This window comes from Rhinatrema bivittatum, chromosome 6 (assembly GCF_901001135.1).
Source record: "Rhinatrema bivittatum chromosome 6, aRhiBiv1.1, whole genome shotgun sequence".
NCBI classification, from domain to species: domain Eukaryota; kingdom Metazoa; phylum Chordata; class Amphibia; order Gymnophiona; family Rhinatrematidae; genus Rhinatrema; species Rhinatrema bivittatum.
This window is the reverse complement of record NC_042620.1, coordinates 107,095,653-107,118,457: the sequence shown is the minus strand read 5'-3', so window position 1 is coordinate 107,118,457 and position 22,805 is coordinate 107,095,653. Positions and strand designations below refer to the sequence as shown.

Below are 22,805 nucleotides of genomic sequence, written 5' to 3'. Positions count from 1 at the left end.
TTGCCTGTTACGGCTATGGTTCCCATTACCCATTACCCCAGTGGAGCAGGGTTGTGATCAATACTAGATTTTGGCTTCCAGAACCTCTCTCCCACATTTTCCTATGTCGTTGGTGCCCACATGTACCACGACAGCCAGCTCCTCCCCAGCACTGTCTATAATCCTATCTAGGTGACATGTGAGATCTGCCACCTTTGCACCAGGCAGGCAAGTTACCAAGCAGTCCTCACGTCCATCAGCCACCCTGCTATCTACATTTCTAATTATCTGCTCTCCAGGTGATGTATTGTCCTCTCGCACTGAGGACAAGTCTCCCAGGGCTACTGCCCAGGAGGGAAGGGTTAGGCTGGCCATCATAGTTGGTCATTCGATTATTAGAAATGTAGATAGCAGGGTGGCTGCTGGACATGAAGACTGCCTGGTAACTTGCCTGCCTGGTGTGAAGGTGGCAGACCTCTCGCGTCACCTAGGTAGGATTATAGACAGTGCTGGGGAGGAGCCGGCTGTCGTGGTACATATGGGCACCAACGACATAGGAAAATGTGGGAGAGAGGTTCTGGAAGCCAAATTTAGGAGGGTGGGGGAATTGTTTTAAAGGTTTGGGGTGGTTTTAGGGTTGTTTTGGTGTGCCGGTTTTCCCGCGCCCTATTTAACAATACAATACAAATGCCTCTGACGATAATTCGGGGGCATTTGTATTGTATCGTGCACTCTAACGATTTTGGACGATTTTAAAATTATCTGACGATAATTTTAATCGTTCAAAAACGATTCACATCCCTACAAATTATATCGCAATGATAGGGAGGATCAACTTGGTGGGGGTTTGGCACTTTATGTCTGGGAGGGTATAGAGTCCAACAGGATAAAGATCATACAAGAGAGTAAATGCTCAGTAGAATCTATATGGGTAGAAATCCCATGTGTGTTGGGTAATAGTGTAGTGATAGGAGTATACTACTGTCCACCTGGACAAAATGGTCAGACAGATGATGAAATGCTAAGAGAAATCAGGGAAGCTAACCAATTTGGCAGTGCAATAATAATGGAAGATTTCAATTACCCCAATATTGACTGGGTAAATGTAACAGGACTTGCTAGAAACATAAAGTTCCTGGATGTAATAAATGACTTCTTCATGGAGCAATTGGTTCAGGAACCAAAAGAGAGGAGCACCCGGGAGGCGGGGTGGCGCTTTATGTCCGGGATGGCATAGAGTCCAACAGGATAAACATCCTGCATAAGACTAAATGCAAAATTGAATCTTTATGGGTAGAAATCCCTTGTGTGTCGGGGAAGACTAAAGTGATAGGAGTATACTACCGTCCACCTGGTCAAGATGGTGAGACGGACAGTGAAATGCTAAGAGAAACTACGGAAGCTAACCAAATTGTTAGTGTGGTAATAATGGGAGACTTCAATTACCCCAATATTGACTGGGTAAATGTATCATCGGGATACACTAGAGAGATAACGTTCCTGAATGGAATAAATGATAGCTTTATGGAGCAATTGGTTCAGGAACCGACGAGAGAGGGAGCAATTTTAGATCTAATTCTCAGTGGAGCACAGGATTTGGTGAGAGAGGTAACTGTGGTGGGGCCGCTTGGCAATAGTGATCATAATATGAACAAATTTGAATTAATGACTGGAAGAGGAACAGTATACAAATCCACGGCTCTCGTGCTAAACTTTCAAAAGGGAAACTTTGATAAAATGAGAAAAAGTGTTAGAAAAAAACTGAAAGGAGCAGCTACAAAAGTAAAAAGTGTGCAAGAGGCATGGTCATTGTTAAAAAATACCATCCTAGAAGCACAGTCCAGATGTATTCCACACATTAAGAAAGGTGAAAGAAGGCAAAACGATTACCGGCATGGTTAAAAGGGGAGGTGAAAGAAGCTATTTTAGCCAAAGGATCTTCATTCAAAAATTGGAAGAAGGATCCAACAGAAGAAAATAGGATAATGCATAAACGTTGGCAAGTTAAATGTAAAACATTGATAAGACAGGCTAAGAGAGAATTTGAAAATAAGTTGGCCATAGAGGCAAAAACTCAGTAAAAACATTTTTAAATATATCCGAAGCAGAAAGCCTGAGAGGGAGTCAGTTGGACCGTTAGATGATCGAGGGGTTAAAGGAGCACTTAGAGAAGATAAGGCCATCGCGGAAAGATTAAATGATTTCTTTGGTGTTTACTGAAGAGGATAGTGGGGAGATACTCGTACTGGAGAAGGTTTTCATGGGTAATGATTCAGATGGACTGAATCAAATCACGGTGAACCTAGAAGATGTGGTAGACCTGATTGACAAACTGAAGAGTAGTAAATCACCTGAACCGGATGGTATACACCCCAGAGTTCTGAAGGAACTAAAAAAATGAAATTTCAGACCTATTAGTAAAAATTTGTAACCTATCATTAAAATCATCCATTGTACCTGAAGACTGGAGGATAGCTAATGTAACCCCAATATTTAAAAAGGGCTCTAGGGGCGATCCAGGAAACTACAGACCGGTTAGCCTGACTTCAGTGCCTGGAAAAATAGTGGAAAGTGTTCTAAACATCAAAATCACAGAACATATAGAAAGACATGGTTCAATGGAAGAAAGTCAGCATGGCTTTACCCAAGGCAAGTCTTGCCTCACAAATCTGCTTCACTTTTATGAAGGAGTTAATAAACATGTGGATAAAGGTGAACCGGTAGATGTAGTATACTTGGATTTTCAGAAGGTGTTTGACAAAGTTCCTCATGAGAGGCTTCTAGGAAAAGTAAAAAGTCATGGGATAGGTGGTGATGTCCTTTTGTGGATTGCAAACTGGCTAAAAGACAGGAAACAGAGAGTAGGATTAAATGGACAATTTTCTCAGTGGAAGGGAGTGGGCAGTGGAGTGCCTCACGGATCTGTATTGGGACCCTTACTTTTCAATATATTTATAAATGATCTGGAAAGAAATACGATGAGTGAGGTAATCAAATTTGCAGATGAAACAAAATTGTTCAGAGTAGTTAAATCACAAGCAGATTATGATAAATTGCAGGAAGACCTTGTGAGACTAGAAAATTGGGCATCAAAATGGCAGATGAAATTTAATGTGGATAAGTGCAAGGTAATGCATATAGGGATAAATAACCCATGCTATAGTTACCCAATGTTAGGTTCCATATTAGGTGCTACTACCCAAGAAAGAGATCTAGGCGTCATAGTGGATAACACATTGAAATCGTCGGATCAGTGTGCTGCGGCAGTCAAAAAAGCAAACAGAATGTTGGGAATTATTAGAAAAAGAATGGTGAATAAAACGGAAAATGCCCTAATGCCTCTGTATCGCTCCATGGTGAGACCGCACCTTGAATACTGTGTAGAATTCTGGTCGCTGCATCTCAAAAAAGATATAGTTGTGATGGAGAAGGTACAGAGAAGGGCTACCAAAATGATAAGGGAAATGGAACAGCTCCCTATGAGGAAAGACTAAAGAGATTAGGACTTTTCAGTTTGGAGAAGAGATGGCTGAAGGGGGATATGACAGAGGTGTTTAAAATCATGAGAGGTCTAGAACAGGTAGATGTGAATCGGTTATTTACTCTTTCGGATAATACAAAGACTAGGGGCACTCCAAGAAGTTAGCATGTGGCACATTTAAAACTAATCGGAGAAAGTTCTTTTTTACTCAGTGCACAATTAAACTCTGGAATTTGTTACTAGAGGATGTGGTTAGTACAGTTAGTATAGCTGTGTTTAAAAAAGGATTGGATAAGTTCTTGGAGGAGAAGTCCATTACCTGCTATTAATTAAGTTGACTTAGAAAATAGCCACTGCTATTACTAGCAATGGTAACATGGAATAGACTTAGTTTTTGGGTACTTGCCAGGTTCTTATGGCCTGGATTGGCCAATGTTGGAAACATGATGCTGGGCTTGATGGACCCTTGGTCTGACCCAGTATGGCATGTTCTTATGTAACAAGAGAGCGAGCTATTTTAAATTTAATTCTTAGTGGAACGCAGGATTTGGTGAGAGAGGTAACGGTGGTGGGGCCACTTGGCAACAGTGATCATAAAATGATCAAATTTAAACTAATAACTGGAAGGGAGACAATAAGTAAATCTACAGCTCTAACACTAAACATTCAAAAGGGAAACTTTGATTAAATGAGGAAAATAGTTTGAAAAAAACTGAAAGGTGCAGCTGCAAAGGTTAAAAGTGTTCAACTGGCATGGACATTGTTTAAAAATACAATCCTAGAGGTGCAGTCCGTTTGTATTCCACACATTAAGAAAGGTGGAAGGAAGGCAAAACGTTTACCATCATGGTTAAAAGATGAGGTGAAAGAGGCTATTTTAGCCAAAAAAACATCCTTCAAAAATTGGAAGAAGGATCCATCTGAAGAAAATAGGATAAAACATAAGCATTGTCAAGGTAAGTGTAAAACATTGATAAGACAGCCGAAGAGAGAATTTGAACTGAAGTTGGCCATAGAGGCAAAAACTCATAATAAAAACTTTTTAAAATATATCCGAAGCAAGAAACCTGTGAGGGAGGTCGGTTAGACCATTAGATGACCGAGGGGTTAAAGGGGCTCTTAGGGAAGATATGGCCATTGCAAAAAGACTAAATGAATTCTTTGCTTCCGTGTTTACTAATGAGGATGTTGGGGAGATACCAGTTCCGGAGTTGGTTTTCAGGGGTGATGAGTCAGACGAACTGAATGAAATCACTGTGAACCTGGAAGATGTAGTAGGCCAGATTGACAAACTAAAGAGTAGCAAATCACCTGGAACGGATGGTATGCATCCTAGGGTACTGAAGGAACTAAAAAATGAAATTTCTGATCTATTAGTTAAAATTTGTAACCTATCATTAAAATCATCCATTTACCTGAAGACTGGATGGTGGCCAATGTAACCCCAATATGTAAAAAAGGCTCCAGGGGCGATCCGGGTAACTATAGACCAGTGAACCTGACTTCAGTGCCGGGAAAAATAGTGGAAACTATTCTCAAGATCAAAATCGTAGAGCATAGAGAAAGACATGGTTTAATGGAACACAGTCAACATGGATTTACCGAAGGGAAGTCTTGCCTAACAAATCTTCCTTTTTTTGAAGGGGTTAATAAACATGTGGATAAAGGTGAACCGGTAGATGTAGTGTATTTGGATTTTCAGAAGGCGTTTGACAAAGTCCCTCATGAGAGGCTTCTAAGAAAACTAAAATGTCATGGGATAGGAGGCGATGTCCTTTCGTGGATTACAAACTGGTTAAGAGACAGGAAACAGAGAGTAGGAGTAAATGGTCAATTTTCTCAGTGGAAAAGGGTAAACAGTGGCATGCTCAGGGATCTGTACTTGGACCGGTGCTTTTCAATATATTTATAAATGATCTGGAAAGGAATACGACGAGTGAGGTTATCAAATTTGTGGATGATACAAAATTATTCAGAGTAGTTAAATCACAAGCAGACTGTGATACATTACAGGAGGACCTTGCAAGACTGGAAGATTGGACATCCAAATGGCAGATGAAATTTAATGTGGACAAGTGCAAGGTGTTGCATATAGGGAAAAATAACCCTTGCTGTTGTTACATGATGTTACATGTAACAACATGTAACATGATGTTACATTTTTTATTATATCAGTTTGTCACACCTTGTTAATTGTAAACTGGCATGATGCGATTCCCATCGCGAATGCCGGTATAGAAAAACTCAAAATAAATAAATACAAAATAAATGTTATGAAAAAGATCTAGGCATCATAGTGGATAATTCTTTAAAATCGTTGGCTCAGTGGGCTGCAGCAGTCAAAAAAGAAAACAGAATGTTAGGAATTATTAGGAACGGAATGGTTAATAAAACGGAAAATGTCATAATGCCTCTATATCGCTCCATGGTGAAACCGCACCTTGAATACTGTGTACAATTCTGGTCGCCACATCTCAAAAAAGATATAGTTGCGATGGAGAAGGTACAGAAAAGGGCAACCAAAATGATAAAGGGGATGGAACAGCTCTCCTATGAGGAAAGGCTGAAGAGGTTAGGGCTGTTCAGCTTGGAGAAGAGACGGTTGAGGGGGGATATGATAGAGGTCTTTAAGATCATGAGAGGTCTTGAACGAGTAGATGTGAATCAGTTATTTACACTTTCAAATAATAGAAGGACTAGGTGGCATTCCATGAAGTTAGCAAGTAGCACATTTAAGACTAATTGGAGAAAATTCATTTTCACTCAACGCACAATAAAGCTCTGGAATTTGTTGCCAGAGGATGTGGTTAGTGCAGTTAGTGTAGCTGGGTTCAAAAAAAGTTTGGATAAGTTATTGGAGGAGAAGTCCATTAATGGCTATTAATCAAGTTTACTTAGGGATTAGCCACTACTATTAATTGCATCAGTAGCATGGGATCTTCTTAGTGTTTGGGTAATTGCCAGGTTCTTGTGGCCTGGTTTGGCCTCTGTTGGAAACAGGATGCTGGGCTTGATGGGCCCTTGGTCTGACCCAGCATGGCAATTTCTTATGTTCTTATGTTCTTATTTAGTGGTTCTGAAATAGGACAGCTATGGGTCTATTTTGGATAGTCTCCATCTTTGACCTTGTGGTCAATCAATATACTGGAAACTAGGGCAATCAGGCTAGCCCTTTGACAGTTCCTTCCCCTGACAAGAAGGAAGTTGGTCAGGGTGCTCTCCAACAATGCAATTGTGATGGTAAATGTGAGCAGGTAGGTGGCACCAGACGTTTGGGTGGTTTTGTCTGGAGACAGATCTCCTTTTTCCATGTACGGAAAAACATGTTTTTTCTTTATCGGCAGCTCATATTGCAGGTCAGGAGAATGTTCAAACTGATTATTTGTGTAGGAATCTCTTGGATCCTGGCAAGTAGGGACTCACTCCAGATGCATTTCAGCAGAAGGTAGAAAGGTGGTCCCAGTCTCACCTAGATCTCATGACAATCCACAAGAATACCAAAGTTTTTCAGTCAACACAGAGTTTGGGGCTGAGGACATAGATACCCTGGCTCAGCCTTGGCTGACAATGGACCTGCTTTGTGTTTCTGCTCTGGCCACTCATAGACAAGATTGTAAGGCGAATAGAGGCAGAGAAGGCTCGGGTAATTTTGGTCACTCTGGATTGGTCGAGGAGTCCTTGGTATGCAGACCTGATGAAAAAGCAAGTGGATCAGCCTCTTTGGTTCTCAGCCGCTTGCAGTCTTCTGGTTCAGGATCCAATTCCCACAGAAGATTCAGCTCATTTTTATCTTAAGGCCTGGCACTTGAAAGGTTTCAGTTGAGAAAGAAGGGCTACTCAGTGCTGGTGATTTCTACTCTTTTGAAGGCCTGCAAGTCTTCTACCTTTCTGGTATACTTATTGGTCTGGTGTATCTTTGAAGTGTGCTGAAGCGATTGTTTGATTTCTCCTTGGCGTCCTGATATACCTTTAATCTTATCCTTCCTCTAAAAGGACTTGGATAAGGATTTAGCCCTTAATTTTTGAAGGTTAAGGTGGCCTCTCGTTTCAAGGATAGAATGCAGAGGTATTCAGTCGTGATTCACCCTGATGTGGCCTGTTTTTCTTAAAGGGAGTGAAAAGGCTTCAGCTCCTGTTTAGGTCTACTGTTCCATGGTGGGATCTTAATTTGATTCTGAGTGCACTGGTTTTGCTTCTCTTTGAACTTAAAAATTGTGCTTTTCTTAAATATTAATCCCTGAAGGTAGTTTTTCTAGTAGTTATCTGCTCTGCCTGGCATATTTCTGAGATTCAGGCTCTCTCATGCAGAGACCCCTTTCTGGTCTTTAAGTCCAGTTCAGACTGTCTTTGCTCTGTTCCTTTTTTATTTCCAAAGGCAAAGTAGATTTTTCATCTCAATCAATCAATCTCCTTGCCAGCATTTTCAAAGGAGGATTTCCAGACAGCAACAAATCTTTGTTTTCTGGATGTTTGTCAAGTTCTCATCAGATATTTAGAGGTTACCAATCCATTCTGCAGATTGTTCTTTTTGAGGGTCTGTACAAGGAAAAGGCGGGGCCTGTAAGGAGACTTTGGCTTAATTTGCTCAGGGGCCATCAGACCCCACCAAGCACATTCAAGCTTATTTTACTAGAGCTCAGTCTTCCTCCTAGGCAGAAGCAATCACTGCTGAGCTGGTAGACATTTGTAAGGTGGCAACTTGGTCGTTGCTGTATTCATTTGCCAGGCATTACAAGCTGGATATAATGGCTAAGTGGGGTGCAGCCTTTGGGGCAGGCAGCCTTTAGGTGGCCCTTAATTCCACCTTCCTGGAATAATTGGGCTTTGGTACTTTCCACCTATCTAAACTGGTGTAGCAGGATGAAATGGAAGAAGAAATTTTCTTACCTGTTAATTTCCTTTCCATGAATCCTGCTATACCAGTCATGTACCCTCCCAGGAAGTAGGGCCATAGATATATATTTTGCCTTGTGAAGGATTTCTTCCTATCCTTTGTACTTCTGCCTACCTCCTGTTATTCCTTCTCTCAGATTTGTTCTGCCTTTTTTTTTTTGGAGCTGAGTCAGACCTAATGGGCCGGATTTTAAATGCCCTGCGCGCCGTCGTGCCTGTTTTGCATAGGCCGCTGGCGTGCGCACAGCCCCGGGACGCGCGTAAGTCCCGGAGCTTCGTAAAAGGGGCGGGGAGGGGGCATGTCCGGGGCGTGTCAGGGGGCGGTTTGGGGCGGTTTGGGGGGGGGGCGTGGCGCCGGCCAGGGGGCGTGGTCGAGGCCTCCAGACCAGCCCCCGGGTCGGGTGATGGCGCGCCAGCAGCCCGCTGGCGCGCGCAGATTTACACCTGCTTTCAGCAGGTGTAAATCTGCCAACAAAAGGCCGGAGGTGTGGGTTAGGTAGGAAAAGGTGCGGGGGGGCCTCGGAGGGAACAGGCAGCGTGCGCCGGGATTGGCGCGCGCAAGTTGCACAAATGTGCAACCCTTTGCGCGCGCCGACCCCAGATTTTATAAGATACGCGCGGCTACGCACGTACCTTATAAAAACCAGCGTATTTTTGTTCGCGCTCGCGCAAAATTATAAAATCTACCCCAATGTGCTAGGAGGATCTTCTCTGTCAATTCTGAGCATCTTTTGTGGCATTTTCAATAATTTTATGGTGTTCTGTTTAGTGCTTTGTCGTAGCTATACTGGGTTTTCTCTGTACTGCACCACCTCTTTATAGAGGTGATGATGTTATAGAGATAGATGTGCTCTCTGCCTCCATCTGCTAGTAGGGAGACATAAACCACCTGTCTAGATTAATGTAGCAGGATTCATGGAAAGAAAATTAACTGGTAAGAATCATTTATCCTTCTCTCTCACCACTCTTTACCAGCTCTCTCCTTTCCTGTCCTCTTTCTTTCTCTCCCCATCACAGGTCTTTTTCCATTCTCTGTTTATCAGATACCCAGTCCTCTCTTCCTCTCCCATAACTAGTGTTCTTTCTCCTTTTGCCTGCCCTCCCACCACTGAATCTCTCCCCCTATTCCTATCTTCATCTTCCCAGTACCGATCCTCTCTCTTTCGCTGTCCTGGGTCCTCTTTCCTTCTCTACCACCCTGCCCATTTTCCAAGGTCCTTTCTTCTTTAGTCCCTGGTCCTCTTTGTTTCTCTTTCCCTGCTCCTGCCCCACCTTTTCTCCCTTCTCCTTCATACCTGACTTTCCCTCTCTCTCCCTCCATCCCCCCTTATCCCTTTCTGTGATATGGCCCAGCATGTCCTCCCAATGCTCTCCCTGACTCTTGTCAGCAGGATAATCAATGCTTGGGAGAGGAGGCATTTTGTGCTTTCTCTCCCAAGCAGTCACACCCCTTCTCACCTCCAGCATTCACCACTTTTTGCACTGCCTCCCTCCAAAAGCAGTCACCCCCTTCTCCCCTCACCCTCTTTCAGCATTCACCCTGCTTCCTTTCTCTTCCCTTCTCACTAATCATTTTTGCCTGACTGGAGTTCCAGCTGACTCTCTCTTCTGCTGTCTACCAAGTTCCAAGTTCTAGCAGCATAGACACCTAAGGCCTGGGGCAATGACACAGAGCACAGAGAGAAGAGCCACATGCCAAGCAGCAGGTGGGAGTGGACAGGTGGGGAAGGGCTGAAGCAGAGGTTCTTCTCTGCCATTTACTGCTGCTGTTTGCGCTCATCTCCTACCCCTCCCCTCCAGTCTATCTCAGTGCTGTCTTGTTCTGGGGATAGGAGGGAGGGTCTGAGCAGCAAAAGGTCTGGGGCACTGTACAGTAAAATCAGGCATGAGCTTAAGGAGGAGGATCAAGTTGAGCACAGGAAGAACTTTTCAGAGCACACTGGTTGAGAAGAATTGTCCCAAGGGCAGCATGAACAGCTAAAGAGTGGCCTTAGGAAAAGAGATTTAAAAACAGGACATCGTCCTAGTAAACAATACATAGCTTTTATTCCAAACCCCTTTTTCTTCCCTCCCCCCACAAAGTGTAAAATATAATAATTGTATTACATTCCATAAAAAGGAAGGACATCTAAAAATAAGACTCGGGGTAGAAGTTATAGTGCCAACAAGCAGGCAAATACGACTAGAGCTGGACAGAGTGAGTGGCAGATTAAGACACATGATCCAGAGTAGGAAAAATGCCAAAAGCAAGAATAGGAAGACTCAACTAGCTATAGCAAATGTTTGGAAGCTGATAATTCTGCCAAAGGAAGTGTTACAAAGTACTCACTGAAAGAGTGTCCAAATATTTGCACATTCCATAATTCACTTTTTTTTTTATTAGTTTCAATGTATTAAAATTTCTATTAAATAAATAGTAATTTCATATAAAAAAAAATTGGAGAAAGCTGTCATGTTTAACTCTGTAACATGTAGAGGTTGTGTCAACTTCTCTTCACTAATTCATTGAGACATACATTTTGACCAGGGATGCCTAAACTTTTGCACACAACTGTGTGCATATACCATTTACAAAATAGCAACTTGTACACATACTTCCAAACCACACTCTTTCCCCTGTGCTCATTACTGCATTGGGGTTGTCAGATTAACTGTCTCACTGTATATGAATGTTTTTCCTGTATAGAGAGAAAAAAAAGAAAAAAAAGAAAAAGAAGATAAACTGAAGGCTGTCGATAATTTTAATGCTATAAAAGCAGCAGACACGTTCTTTCTGGACCAGCAGAGAGAAAAAATGAAAAAAATGAAGAATGAGTGCCTGGAACTACAAGACTTTCTGATTCAGCAAATGGTATTTATATGAAAATGTGTAATTAAATATATTTATATCTTATATGTGGGCCAAGTAATTTTACATAAAAAAACACCTTTGGGGGTAAGAACATAAGAATTTCCATACTAAATCAGATGAAGGGTCCATCAAGGCCAGTATATTTCTAACATTGGCCAATTCAAGTCGCAAGTAACTGGCAGGATCCCAAACAATAAATGGATCCTATGCTGCTAACTTCCAAAGATAAGTAGCGGCTTTTCCTAAGTCTATCTGGTTAATAGTTTATGGACTTCTCTTCCAAGAACTGGTCCAAACCTTTTTTTTAAACCCATCTACATTAGCTACCTTTACCACATCCTCTGGCAATGAATTCCAGAACTTAATTGTGTTTTGAGTAAAAGAATTTTCTCTGATTTGTTTTAAATCTGCTACTTAAAGCTTCATAGAGTGATCCGTAGTTTTTCTATTTTTTGAAAGACTAAATAACTGATTCACATTTAATTGTTTTATTCCATTTATAACTTTATAGAACTCATCATATTTATTTATTTGATTTATATTCTGCTTTTTGGCTCTTCAAAGCAAATTACATTCAGGTACTATAGGTATTTCCCTCAAAGGAGTTACTTGTGTAAATGCAACATACTATTGTAGCAATTTTCAAAAGCCATTTACAAACATAAAGTGCACTTATGTGAGTAATCCTATGGACAATTCAATGGCATGTATAGTAGCAATTTTCAAAAACCCACTTACATTGGTAAAGTGCATTTACTAAGGATGTGAATCATTTTTTGACGATTTAAAATATCGTCCGATATTTTTTTTAAATCGTCAAAAATTGTTAAAGAGTGCGATACAATAGAAATTCCCCCGATTTATCGTGAAAAATCGTTAATCGGGTTTGTGTCCACTAACGGGAGTTATTTGGGGGGAGGGCGGGAAAACCGGCACACCAAAACAACCCCTAAACCCACCCCGACCCTTTAAAATAATCCCTTACCTTCCCCCCACCCTCCCAAACCCCCCCAAAACATTTTAAAATCACCTGGTGGTCCAGTGGAAGCCCTGGGACCAATCGCCCGCGCTCGGGCCGTTGGCTGCCACTAGTAAAAATGGCGCCGAAGGCCCGATAAAAAAAAAACCCACCCTGACCCTTTAAAACTGACCCCTTAGCCTCCCCCCCCCCAAAAAAACGTTTTAAAATTACCTGGTGGTCCAGTGGGGGCGCCGGGAGCGATCTCCCGCTCTCGGGCCGTCGGCTGCCACTAATAAAAATGGCGCCGATGGCCCTTTGCCTTTACCATGTGACAGGGTATCCGTGCCATTGGCCGGCCCCTGTCACATGGTAGGAGCACTGGATGGCCGGCGCCATCTTTAAAGATGGCGCCGGCCATGCCCGTGCCATTTTTAAAGATGGCGCCGGCCATGCCCGTGCCATTTTTAAAGATGGCGCCGGCCATCCAGTGCTCCTACCAGAATTGTACACCACACATCTTTGTAAACAAAATTCTCCATTTTTTTTCATGCATAATATCCATTAAAGAGGTTGGCCCTCTTGCCCCCTCTTCTGTATATAGTATTTATTCTATTTATTTCACTTTATATATTTATTGCTCCATTCACCCCTTCTTTATTTTCCTACTCCAAGTTAAGGCTTCCTTGTTATAATGTAACTGTATGCTCCGTATCTCTTGTTGATTGGTTAATTTTATATTCTGCTTAGTTCATTGTAAACCGAGTTGATTTGATTTGTATCAAGAAAGTCGGTATATAAAAGCCTCAATAAATAAATAAATAGATTTTGGTCACCCTTCTCTGTACCTTTTCCAGTTCAACTATATCTTTTTTTGAGATGTGGCAACAAGAATTGCACACAGTACTCTAGGTGTGGTTTCACCATGGAGTGAGATACAGAGATCTTATGATATTCTCCATTTTATTTTCCATTCCTTTCCTAATAATTCCTAACATTGTTTACTTTTTGACCACCTCTGCACACTGAGCCGAGAATTTCAAATTATTGTTCATGATGATGCCCAGGTCCTTTTCCTGTGTGGTAGGTTCCATATTTCCTTATTAGAAGTTAGCACATTATAATTACAGTGTGGGTTACTTTCCCCTATGTGCATCACTTTGCATTTATCCATATTAAATTTCATCTGCCATTTGGATGCTCAGTCTTGCAGGGTTTTCCTGTAATTTCTCACAATGCCCTCAGCCATCTTTTCTCCAAGCTGAAGAACCCTAATCTCTTTAGCCTTTCCTCATAGGGGAATCATTCCATCTCTTTTATCATTTTGATCACCCTTCTCTGTATCTTTTCTAATTCTGCTATATCTTTTTTTGAGGTGTGATGGCCAGAATTGCACACAATACTCAAGATGTGGTCGCACCATGGAGTGAAACAGAGGCATTATCAGGCCAATGCAATATCGGCTGCCCCCAATATAAAATATTATTATAAGGCATTGAGATTACTGGTATAAGAAGTTGGCTAGGGGCAGATACTCCTTTTGTCCTGAGTTTCTCTAAAAAAACCCAAAAACCCATCATGCTCAAAATTATAGTTTAGCAGCTTTGTTGTGTTCCTTGGTTTATAATCTGGCAATTAGAGGAATAATCCTCCTATTGCACACACTTACAATATGGAGATAGGTTTTGCCTTTCAGTTTACAAGCATAAAAATTTGACTTCAACCTTGTCATTTGTGCTGTGAGCACAAATGCCCATAGTCTGGGTAATAAAATCCCAGACCTGCAGGCTCTAATGGTGGAAGAGAAGTTGGATATTGTTACTGTTACAGAGACATGGTTCACTGAGTCTCATGATCGGGATACAGCCATTTCTGGCTATAAACTAGTTTAGGAAGGACAAAGAATACAGAAAAGGAGGAGGAGCTCTTTATTTCAGAAATAATATTCAAGCAACTTATATGCAAGGGACATGGGGTAGGGAAGAAGCATTATGGGCTGTCCTAAAAAAAAAAAAGGTGTGGTCTACAGGCCTCAGACTCAAACAGCAGAACTAGACAGAGATCTGGTTAAAGGCATCCAAAATGTGGAAAAGAAGGGAGAAGTATTGCTAGTTGGAGTTTTTCATCTGCCGGATGTGGATTGGAGCATCCTATCTGTGGAATCTACAAGAAGTAGAGAGATAGTGTACACTTTTCAAGGGCTCTGTTCAAACAAATGGAAATGGAACTTATGACGGAAGGTGTGATACTTGACCTGCTGCTCTCAAATGGGGATGATGTCCCTAATGTCTGAGTAGTTGCCCACCTGAGCACCAGTATCCATCAGATGGTATGGTTTGATTTTGCAAACAGAATACAGAGAAGACAAACAAAGACCTGAGTTTTGAATTTCATAAATACAGACTCTGTCAAAATGGGAATGTTCCTAGAGGAAGAACTGGAAGCCTGGGAGAAAATGGGTGAGGTGGAACAACAGTGGGCCAAATTGAAAGAAGCTACTACAAAGGCAACAAATGTATATGTTAGAAAAGTAAACAAAAGTAAGAGTAAAAGAAACCCAATCTGGTTCTCAAAGGAAGTGGCTGAAAAAATAAAGGCAAAAAGAACAACGTTCAAGAAGTATAAAGTATCCCAAAAAGAGGAACACAGGGAAGAATCCCTGGTGAAACTGAAGGACATGAAGAAAGAAATCAGGAAAGCAAAAGGTCAAGCGGAAGAAAGGATCGCTAAAGAGGGTAAAGCAAGGTAACAAAACATTTTTCAGATATATCAGAGAAAGAAGGAAGGTTTGTAGTGGTATAGTGAAATTGAAAGGTGACAAGGAACAATGTGTGGAGAGATACAAAAATGGCAGAAATATTAAACAAATACTTCTCACAGGACAAGCTGGATGGTAGTCCTCACATATGGGTGACATCATCAGGAGGGAGCCCAATCACGAAACACTTTTTGTCAAAGTTTCTAGAACTTTGACTGGCACCACTGAGCATGCCCAGCATGGTTCCAACCCTGCATCCAGCAGGGGTCCCCCTTCAGTCTCTTTTTTTCTGTACAGCTTTTGCCACGTGGACATATAGAAACATAGAAATGACGGCAGAAGAAGACCAAACGGTCCATCCAGTCTGCCCAGCAAGCTTTCACACTTATTTTTTTTCATACTTTTCTGTTAACTTTTGTCCCTTTAAATAACTTTTTTGGTTCTATTTCCCTTCCACCCCCGCCAGTGCTGGAGCTGCATCTAAGTGAAGTATCTAGCTAATTGGTTTGGGGTAGTAACCGCTGTAAAAAGCAAGCTACTCCCATGCTTGTTTACACAGTCCTTGTTGGTAGTTGTCTGAATATAAATCATCTTTTCTTCATTCCCCCTGCCGTTGAATCACATTGAAAGTGAAGTATCAGGCTTATTTGGTTTGGGGTAATAACCGCCGTAACAAGCAAGCTACTCCCCTGCTTTTATGTGGATGCAAATCCTTTTTTCCACATTTCCTCTTGCCGTTGAAGCATAGAGCAATGTTGGAGTTGCATTAACCGTGTGTATGTTTATTGAATAAGGATATTAATCTCCAGGTAGTAGCCATCATTCCCGCAAGCCACCCCCATGCCTCTTCTCTTCATTCACATCCTCTAGACTTTATGGATCCACAGTATTTATCCCACGCCCCTTTGAAATCCTTCACAGTTTTGGTCTTCACCACTTCCTCCGGAAGGGCGTTCCAGGTATCCACCACCCTCTCCGTGAAGAAATACTTCCTGACATTGGTTCTGAGTCTTCCTCCCTGGAGTTTTAAATCGTGACCCCTGGTTCTTCTGCTGATTTTTTTTGCAAAAGAAAAGGTTTGTCGTTGTCTTTGGATCATTAAACCTTTCAAGTATCTGAAAGTCTGTATCATATCACCCCTGCTCCTCCTTTCCTCCAGGGTGTACATATTTAGATTCTTCAATCTCTCCTCATAAGTCATTCGATGGAGACCATCCACCTTTTTGGTCGCCCTTCTCTGGACTGCCTCAATCCTGCCTCTGTCCCTTCGGAGATAAGGTCTCCAGACCTGAACACATTACTCCAGGTGAGGCCTCGCCAAGGACCTGTACAAAGGGATAATCACTTCCCTTTTCTTACTCAATAGTCCTCTCTCTATGCAGCCCAGCATTCTTCTGGCTTTAGCTATCACCTTGTCACATTGTTTCGCCGACTTCAGATCATTAGACACTATCACCCCAAGGTCTCTCTCCTGCTCCGTGCTCCGTGCACATTAGCCCTTCTCCCCCCATCGAATACAGTTCTTTCGGATTTCCACACCCCATATGTATGACTGCACTTCTTGGCATTGAATCTCAGCTGCCATATCTTCGACCACTTTTCCAGTTTCCTTAAATCCCGTCTCATTCTCTCCACTCCTTCCGGCGTGTCCACTCTGTTGCAGATCTTAGTGTCATCCACAAAAAGACAAAGCTTACCTTCTATCCCGTTCGCAATGTCGCTCACAAAGATATTGAACAGGACCGGTCCCTACACCGATCCTTGCGGCACTCTGCTCAACACCGCTCTCTCTTCAGAGTAAGTTCCATTTACCATCACACATTGTCTTCTGTCTGTCAACCAATTTGCAATCCAGGCCACCACCTCAGTACTCACTCCTAAGCTTCTCATTTTATTCACCAGTCTGCTGTGCGGAACCGTATCAAAAGCTTTGCTGAAGTCCAAGTAGATGACATTGAGCGCTCTTCCTCGATCCAATTCCTTGGTTACCCAGTCAAAAAAGTCAATCAGATTTGTCTGACAGGATCTTCCCCTGGTGAATACATGCTGCCTCTGGTCCAGCAATTCTTCTGACTGTAGATAGTTCACTATTCTTTCTTTTAACAGCGACTCCATTTCTTTTCCCACCACCGAGGTGAGGCTAACCAGTCTGTATTTACCAGCCTCTTCTCTGTTTCCACTCTTGTGAAGCGGGACCACCACCGCTCTTCTCCAATCACTCGGCACCACTCCCATTTCTAGGGATCTATTGAGCAGGTCACATAGTGGACCTGCCAGCACATCTCTGAGCTCCCTCAGTATCCTGGGATGAACCTCATCAGGCCCCATGGCTTTGTCCACTTTCAGTTTCCCCAGCTCTTCCCATACATTCTCTACTCTAAATGGAGTTACATCTACTCCATTCCCCTCTAGTTTTCTTGTTTAACTAGCGACGGTCTCCTTCTCCAGGGTCTTCTTTAGTGAACACAGAACTGAAGTATTCGTTTAATATTTCTGCCATTTCTTCATCTCTCTCCACACATGATCCTTTTCACCTTTCAATCTCACTATACCCACTTTGAACTTTTCTCTTTTCACTTATGTATCTGAAAATGATTTGTCACCTCTCTTACCTCTTTGGCAATCCTTTCTTCTGCTTGACTTTTTGCTGTCTTGATACTTTCTTCATCTTGCTCAGTTCTACCAGATATTCATTGTTACCAGAACCTCGGTATATAAAAAATGTTAAATAAATAAATAAATAAATAAATATTTATTCTTCTTTGTGCTCCTCCCTTTGGGATCCTTTATATTCTTGAACGCTGTTCTTTTAGCCTTTATTTTGTCAGCCACCTCCTTGAGAACCAGATAGGTTGCATTTTTCTTTTGCTTTTCTTTACTTTTCTAACATATAGTTTAGTTGCTTGGTAATTGCCTCCTTTTAGTTTGGTCCACTGTTGTTCCACATCTCTCTCGTTTTCCCAGCCTACCAGTTCTTCCTCCAGGTACTTCCCCATTTCATCAAAGTCCATGTTTTTGAACTGCAAAACTTGGGTCCGTGTGCTTCTTTTCCATATCCTTTTGTGATATTAAACCATACCGTTTGATCACTGGTGCTGAGGTGGCGCCCACCTGGACATCAGAGACATTATCTCCATTAGTGAGCACTAAATCGAGTATAGCTCCCTCTCTCGTGGGTTCCATTACCATTTGTTTGAACAAAGCTCCTTGCAGAGCATACACTATTTCTCTACTATTGTTAGATTCTGCAGATGGGATTCTCCAGTCTACATCCGGCAAATTAAAGTCTCCAACAATCACCCACGTTCTCCCTTCTTTCCCATCTTTTGGATGACTTCAACCAGATCTCTGTGAAGTGGTTTACAGGCCTCCTTTTGGTTTGGAGGCCTGTAAACCACTCCAATAAAAATGGATGTCCCATCTTTTTTTAGGTTGGCCCATAGTGCTTCTTCATTGCCCCATCTTCCTTGCAGCTCAGATGCTTGGATATTGTTTCTGATATAAAGAGCCACTCTTCCCCCCTTTCCTATCCTCTCTGTCCTTCCTTAACAAGCTATAGCCCGGTATTGCCGTATCCCAATCGTGAGATTCCGTGAACCACGTCTCCTTGACAGCAACAATGTCCAAGACCGCCTCCATCATTAGGGCTTGCAGATCTGGGATTTTATTGCCCAAACTACGAGCATCTGTGCTCATAGCTTTCCTTGTTCAGGTTACTGCTGTTCCTGGACTCCTTTTGTGACTTATTTAGTTGAGTTTTGTTATCCACTTCTCCCTTTCCCTTTGCATTTTGTGCAAGGGAAGAGATTAGTGCCTTTGATGACAGATTCATCCAGCACAATGAGCTTTTTCCTTTGGTTACTGATCTGGAATTTCTATATGCATTGGGTTTCTTCTTTCTTTTCAGATAACACTTCAATCTTTTTCTCAAGAACTTCTTCAGTATTTAATACAGAGAAGGCTTTTTGTACTTGTTGCACTTGATAAAGTGTGTGTCTCTGCATCAGAGGTTCAATTCTACCAGAGCCCTCTGTAATCTTGGACCTCTTCCATGGTTTCCTGACAGGAAAATATTCTTCAGGAAAAGTTCAAATTTTTCAAAAACTTTCACCCCGGCTGAGGTCCCCCATGGATACCGTCGATACCCGTGCCTGTTTGGTAAGTTTTTACTACCTTTTGGTCGGTTATCGTCCGTTCCAGCTTTTAGGCCTAAATTTTCAACGACAATGATGGCGACTGGTTTTCGTAGGTGCCCGGACTGTCTGAGGACAATGTCCATCACCGACCCTCACCAGGTTTGTGTGTTGTGCTTGGGCCCTACCCATGATGTAGATTCGTGTACCAACTGTGCCCAAATGACCCCTAAAGGGCGCCGGGCTCGTTTGGAAAAGATGGCTTTATTGTTCCATTCCAAACAGGTTTCTTCATCAAAAGCATCGAAGTCATCGACACCGTAGCCATCCAAGTCCCGTCATCGGTCGGATACAGATGACTCTCGACCTGCATCGAGGACTTCGGTTTCTGCTTCTTCAGTGCCGGACACTAGTAAGGGAGACCATAAGGAAAAGCATTGGCATCGCAAACCCTTACCATCTGATCCGAGTGCACCGGTGGCTTCCACTTCTACTTCCAAGAAGCCACAGAGGAAGAAAGCCCGTGCCGAGGAGCCTCAAATCTCCTCTGTGCCAGGTTCACCGAGGCGTCCCTCACCTTCGGGACAGGCACCGACCGATGCTCCATCTTTACCGGTGGTTGTTCCGGCGGTGCCCATCGAGCCTCCCACTCCGTACCTGGCCTTCACAATGCCAGCGTTCCGTAAGAAACTGAACCGGATGGTTCTGGAGGCAGTGGTGCAAGCTCTCCACGGATACCCGATTCCATTGGCACCAATACCATCTCCGATTCCGACGCCGGCACTGATGCTTGCACCGTTGCTGGAAAGGATCGATGCCCTCATCGGTATTTTGCCTTCGGCACCGAGGAAAACACCATTACCTCAGAGTCCTTCGATGCCTTTTCCCCTCTCTTCAGATGAGGGTGAATCACCGATGCCAGACCCGGTGCCAGGCCCTTTTGGAGTGTTACCACCAAGGAGGCCACAGAGGCCACTGAGTCCTTCCATACCGCTTTTGCCACCGATGCCCCATCGACCTCCACCGATGCTGACACCGGAACCACCCATACAGCCACCGGGCCCTTCGGTGCCTCAGCCTCCTCCGGCCGGGGGAGATCTATTTTTGCCCTCTGGAGAACCGTTGGGTGCTGGGGATCAGCACTATCATCCTTGGTCTGATGACTCTTCCGATTCCCAACACACAGGAGATATTCCATCAGAACCTTCTCCTCCTGATGAGAGAAGAAAGTCTCCACCAGAGGACCTCTCTTTTATAAGTTTCATCAAAGAGATGTCTGAGTCTATTCCATTTACACTCCAGACTGAAGAAGACTCCAGGCATAAAATGTTAGAAGTCCTTCAGTTTGTTAATGCACCAAAGGAGGTAATGTCCATACCTGTCCATGAAGTCCTCCTTGACCTCCTTCAACACAATTGGGAACATCCAGGGACAGTCCCTGCGGTATACCGTAAGACTGATGCTACATATCTGGTCTAAGCAACAACTGGATTTCAGAAGGCTCAACTTTCCCACCATTCGGTGGTGGTGGAGTCTGCCCAGAAAAAAGCCAGAAGACCAAGACCTCACTCGTCCACACCTCTAGGAAAAGAGCGGAAATTCCTCAACGCTTTTGGGTGTAGAATCTTCCATGAAGCCATGTTAATCTCCCATATTGCAGCTTACCAGCTTTACATCTCGCAATACAACAGAAACCTGTTCAAACAGCGCCAAGATCTTTCTGATACTCTTCCTGAACAGTTCAATACCCTTCTAAAGAAAGGTCTGGATGCTGGTAAACATGAGGTGCGTTCAGCTTATGACATCTTCGGCACAGCCACCTGGGTGTCAGCAGCTGGAATAAGTGCTCGGAGATGGGCCTAGCTCAAGTCTTTGGATCTGCATTCAGAGGTTCAAGAGAGGTTAGCTGACCTCCCCTGCACAGGAGATAACCTCTTCGGTGAGAAAATTCAGGAGGCTGTTGCTCAACTTAAAGATCATAACGAGACGCTACGACAACTCTCAGCTGGGCGCATGGACTTCTCCACTTCTTCTAAACGCCCATTCTGTAAGAAGGCTAAGCGAACCACCTTTAAGGCACGCAGATACTACCCACCTCAGACTCAGTCTCGCCCATCTAGACCATATCAGAAGCCTCAAACTCGCCAGCTTAGACCTCAGAAGATGCAGCCTCCTCCACAACCTGGTTCGTCCTCTGGTTTTTGACTGCCCAATAGAGAGCAAATGTCCACTTCCGCCTCTGCCTCAATTACCAGTGGGCGACCGTCTCTGCCACTTCATCAACATCTGGCACACGGACACCACAGACCAGTGGGTCCTGTCGGTAATAGCTCAAGGTTACCATCTCAACTATCTGTCCATTCCGTCGGACTCCCCGCCTCATCCGACGTGGAGTTTCGCTGACCACTCTCCACTTCTAGAAGAGGAAATAAATTCCCTTCTTCAAGCCAATGCCATAGAACAAGTTCCTTCTCCGCAAAAGGGAAAAGGTTTCTACTCCCGGTACTTCTTGATACCAAAAACGTCCGGAGGCATTCGTACAATATTAGATCTTCGGGCCTTGAACAAGTATTTACGAAAGGAAAAGTTCAGGATGGTAACCTTGGGCTGTCTACTCCCTCTGATTCAACAGGGGGGATTGGCTTTGCTCTCTAGATCTAAAATATGCGTACATGCACATAGCAATTACCCCATCTCACAGGAAATACCTCCGATTCCTCGTCGGAAACAATCACTTCCAGTACAGAGTGCTTCCATTCGGCCTGGCATCAGCCCCTCGTGCCTTCACGAAATGCCTGGCAGTAGTAGCCACATACCTAAGGAGACTGGGCACTCACGTCTATCCTTATCTAGATGACTGGTTACTGAAGGCTCAGTCGGCGGAGGCGGTGCTTCAATCCCTCCAGCTAACCCTGTGACTACTACTGTCCCTGGGATTTCTAGTGAATTATCAAAAATCCAGCCTCACTCCATCCCAATCCCTCTCCTTCATTGGAGCGGATCTCGACACTATCCAAGCAAAGGCTTTTCTTCCCAGGGACCGAGCGTATACACTTGCAGTGCTTGCGCATACACTATACAGTCTCACCGAACCACGACTGCTCGTCTTATTCTTGTCTTGCTGGGCCATACGGCTCCTCGGTCCATGTTACACTGATGGCTCGACTCGCCATGCAAGTAGCGCAGTAGACCTTAAAATTCCAGTGGTCTCAGGCCCACCAGTCAATGTCCGACATTGTCCAAATCACCAGGCAGTTTCGTCTCTCACTAGCGTGGTGGGTCCAGGAATCCAACCTGCTCATGGGATTACCCTTCCAAGCTCCAGAACCTCAGATTATTCTGACTACAGATGCTTCCACCCTGGGTTTGGGAGCACATGTCCACAACCTTCAGACTCAGGGAACCTGGTCTGCAGCAGAAGCACAACATCGGATACATTTTCTGGAGCTCAGGGCGATCAGATATGCCCTTCTAGCTTTCAGAGATTGCTTATCCAAGAAGGCAATCCTAATCCAAACGGACAATCAAGTAGCAATGTGGTATATCAACAAGCAAGGTGGAACCAGCTCCTACCTGCTGTGTCAGGATGGTAGCGCAAAATCTGGGCTCTAGCTCTAGGCTTGTTACCCGCCAGGTAAGTTGCTATTGAGAGCAACTTACCTGGCGGGCGTGGACAATGTACTAGCGGACAAACTCAGTCGCAAATTTCAACCCCACGAGTGTCCCTAAACCCTGCGATGGCGGAACACATA

General features: G+C 43.5%; 1 protein-coding gene across 1 annotated transcript in view; it reads left to right on the top strand.

Moving 5' to 3' along the window:
• Positions 1–22,805, top strand: part of CCDC173 (coiled-coil domain containing 173) — a 115,963-nt gene that overhangs the window by 75,058 nt on the left and 18,100 nt on the right. The window contains exon 8 of the mRNA XM_029605699.1: positions 11,040–11,204. Coding sequence (XP_029461559.1) covers positions 11,040–11,204 — 165 coding nt within the window. The remainder of the gene's footprint in view (positions 1–11,039; positions 11,205–22,805) is intronic.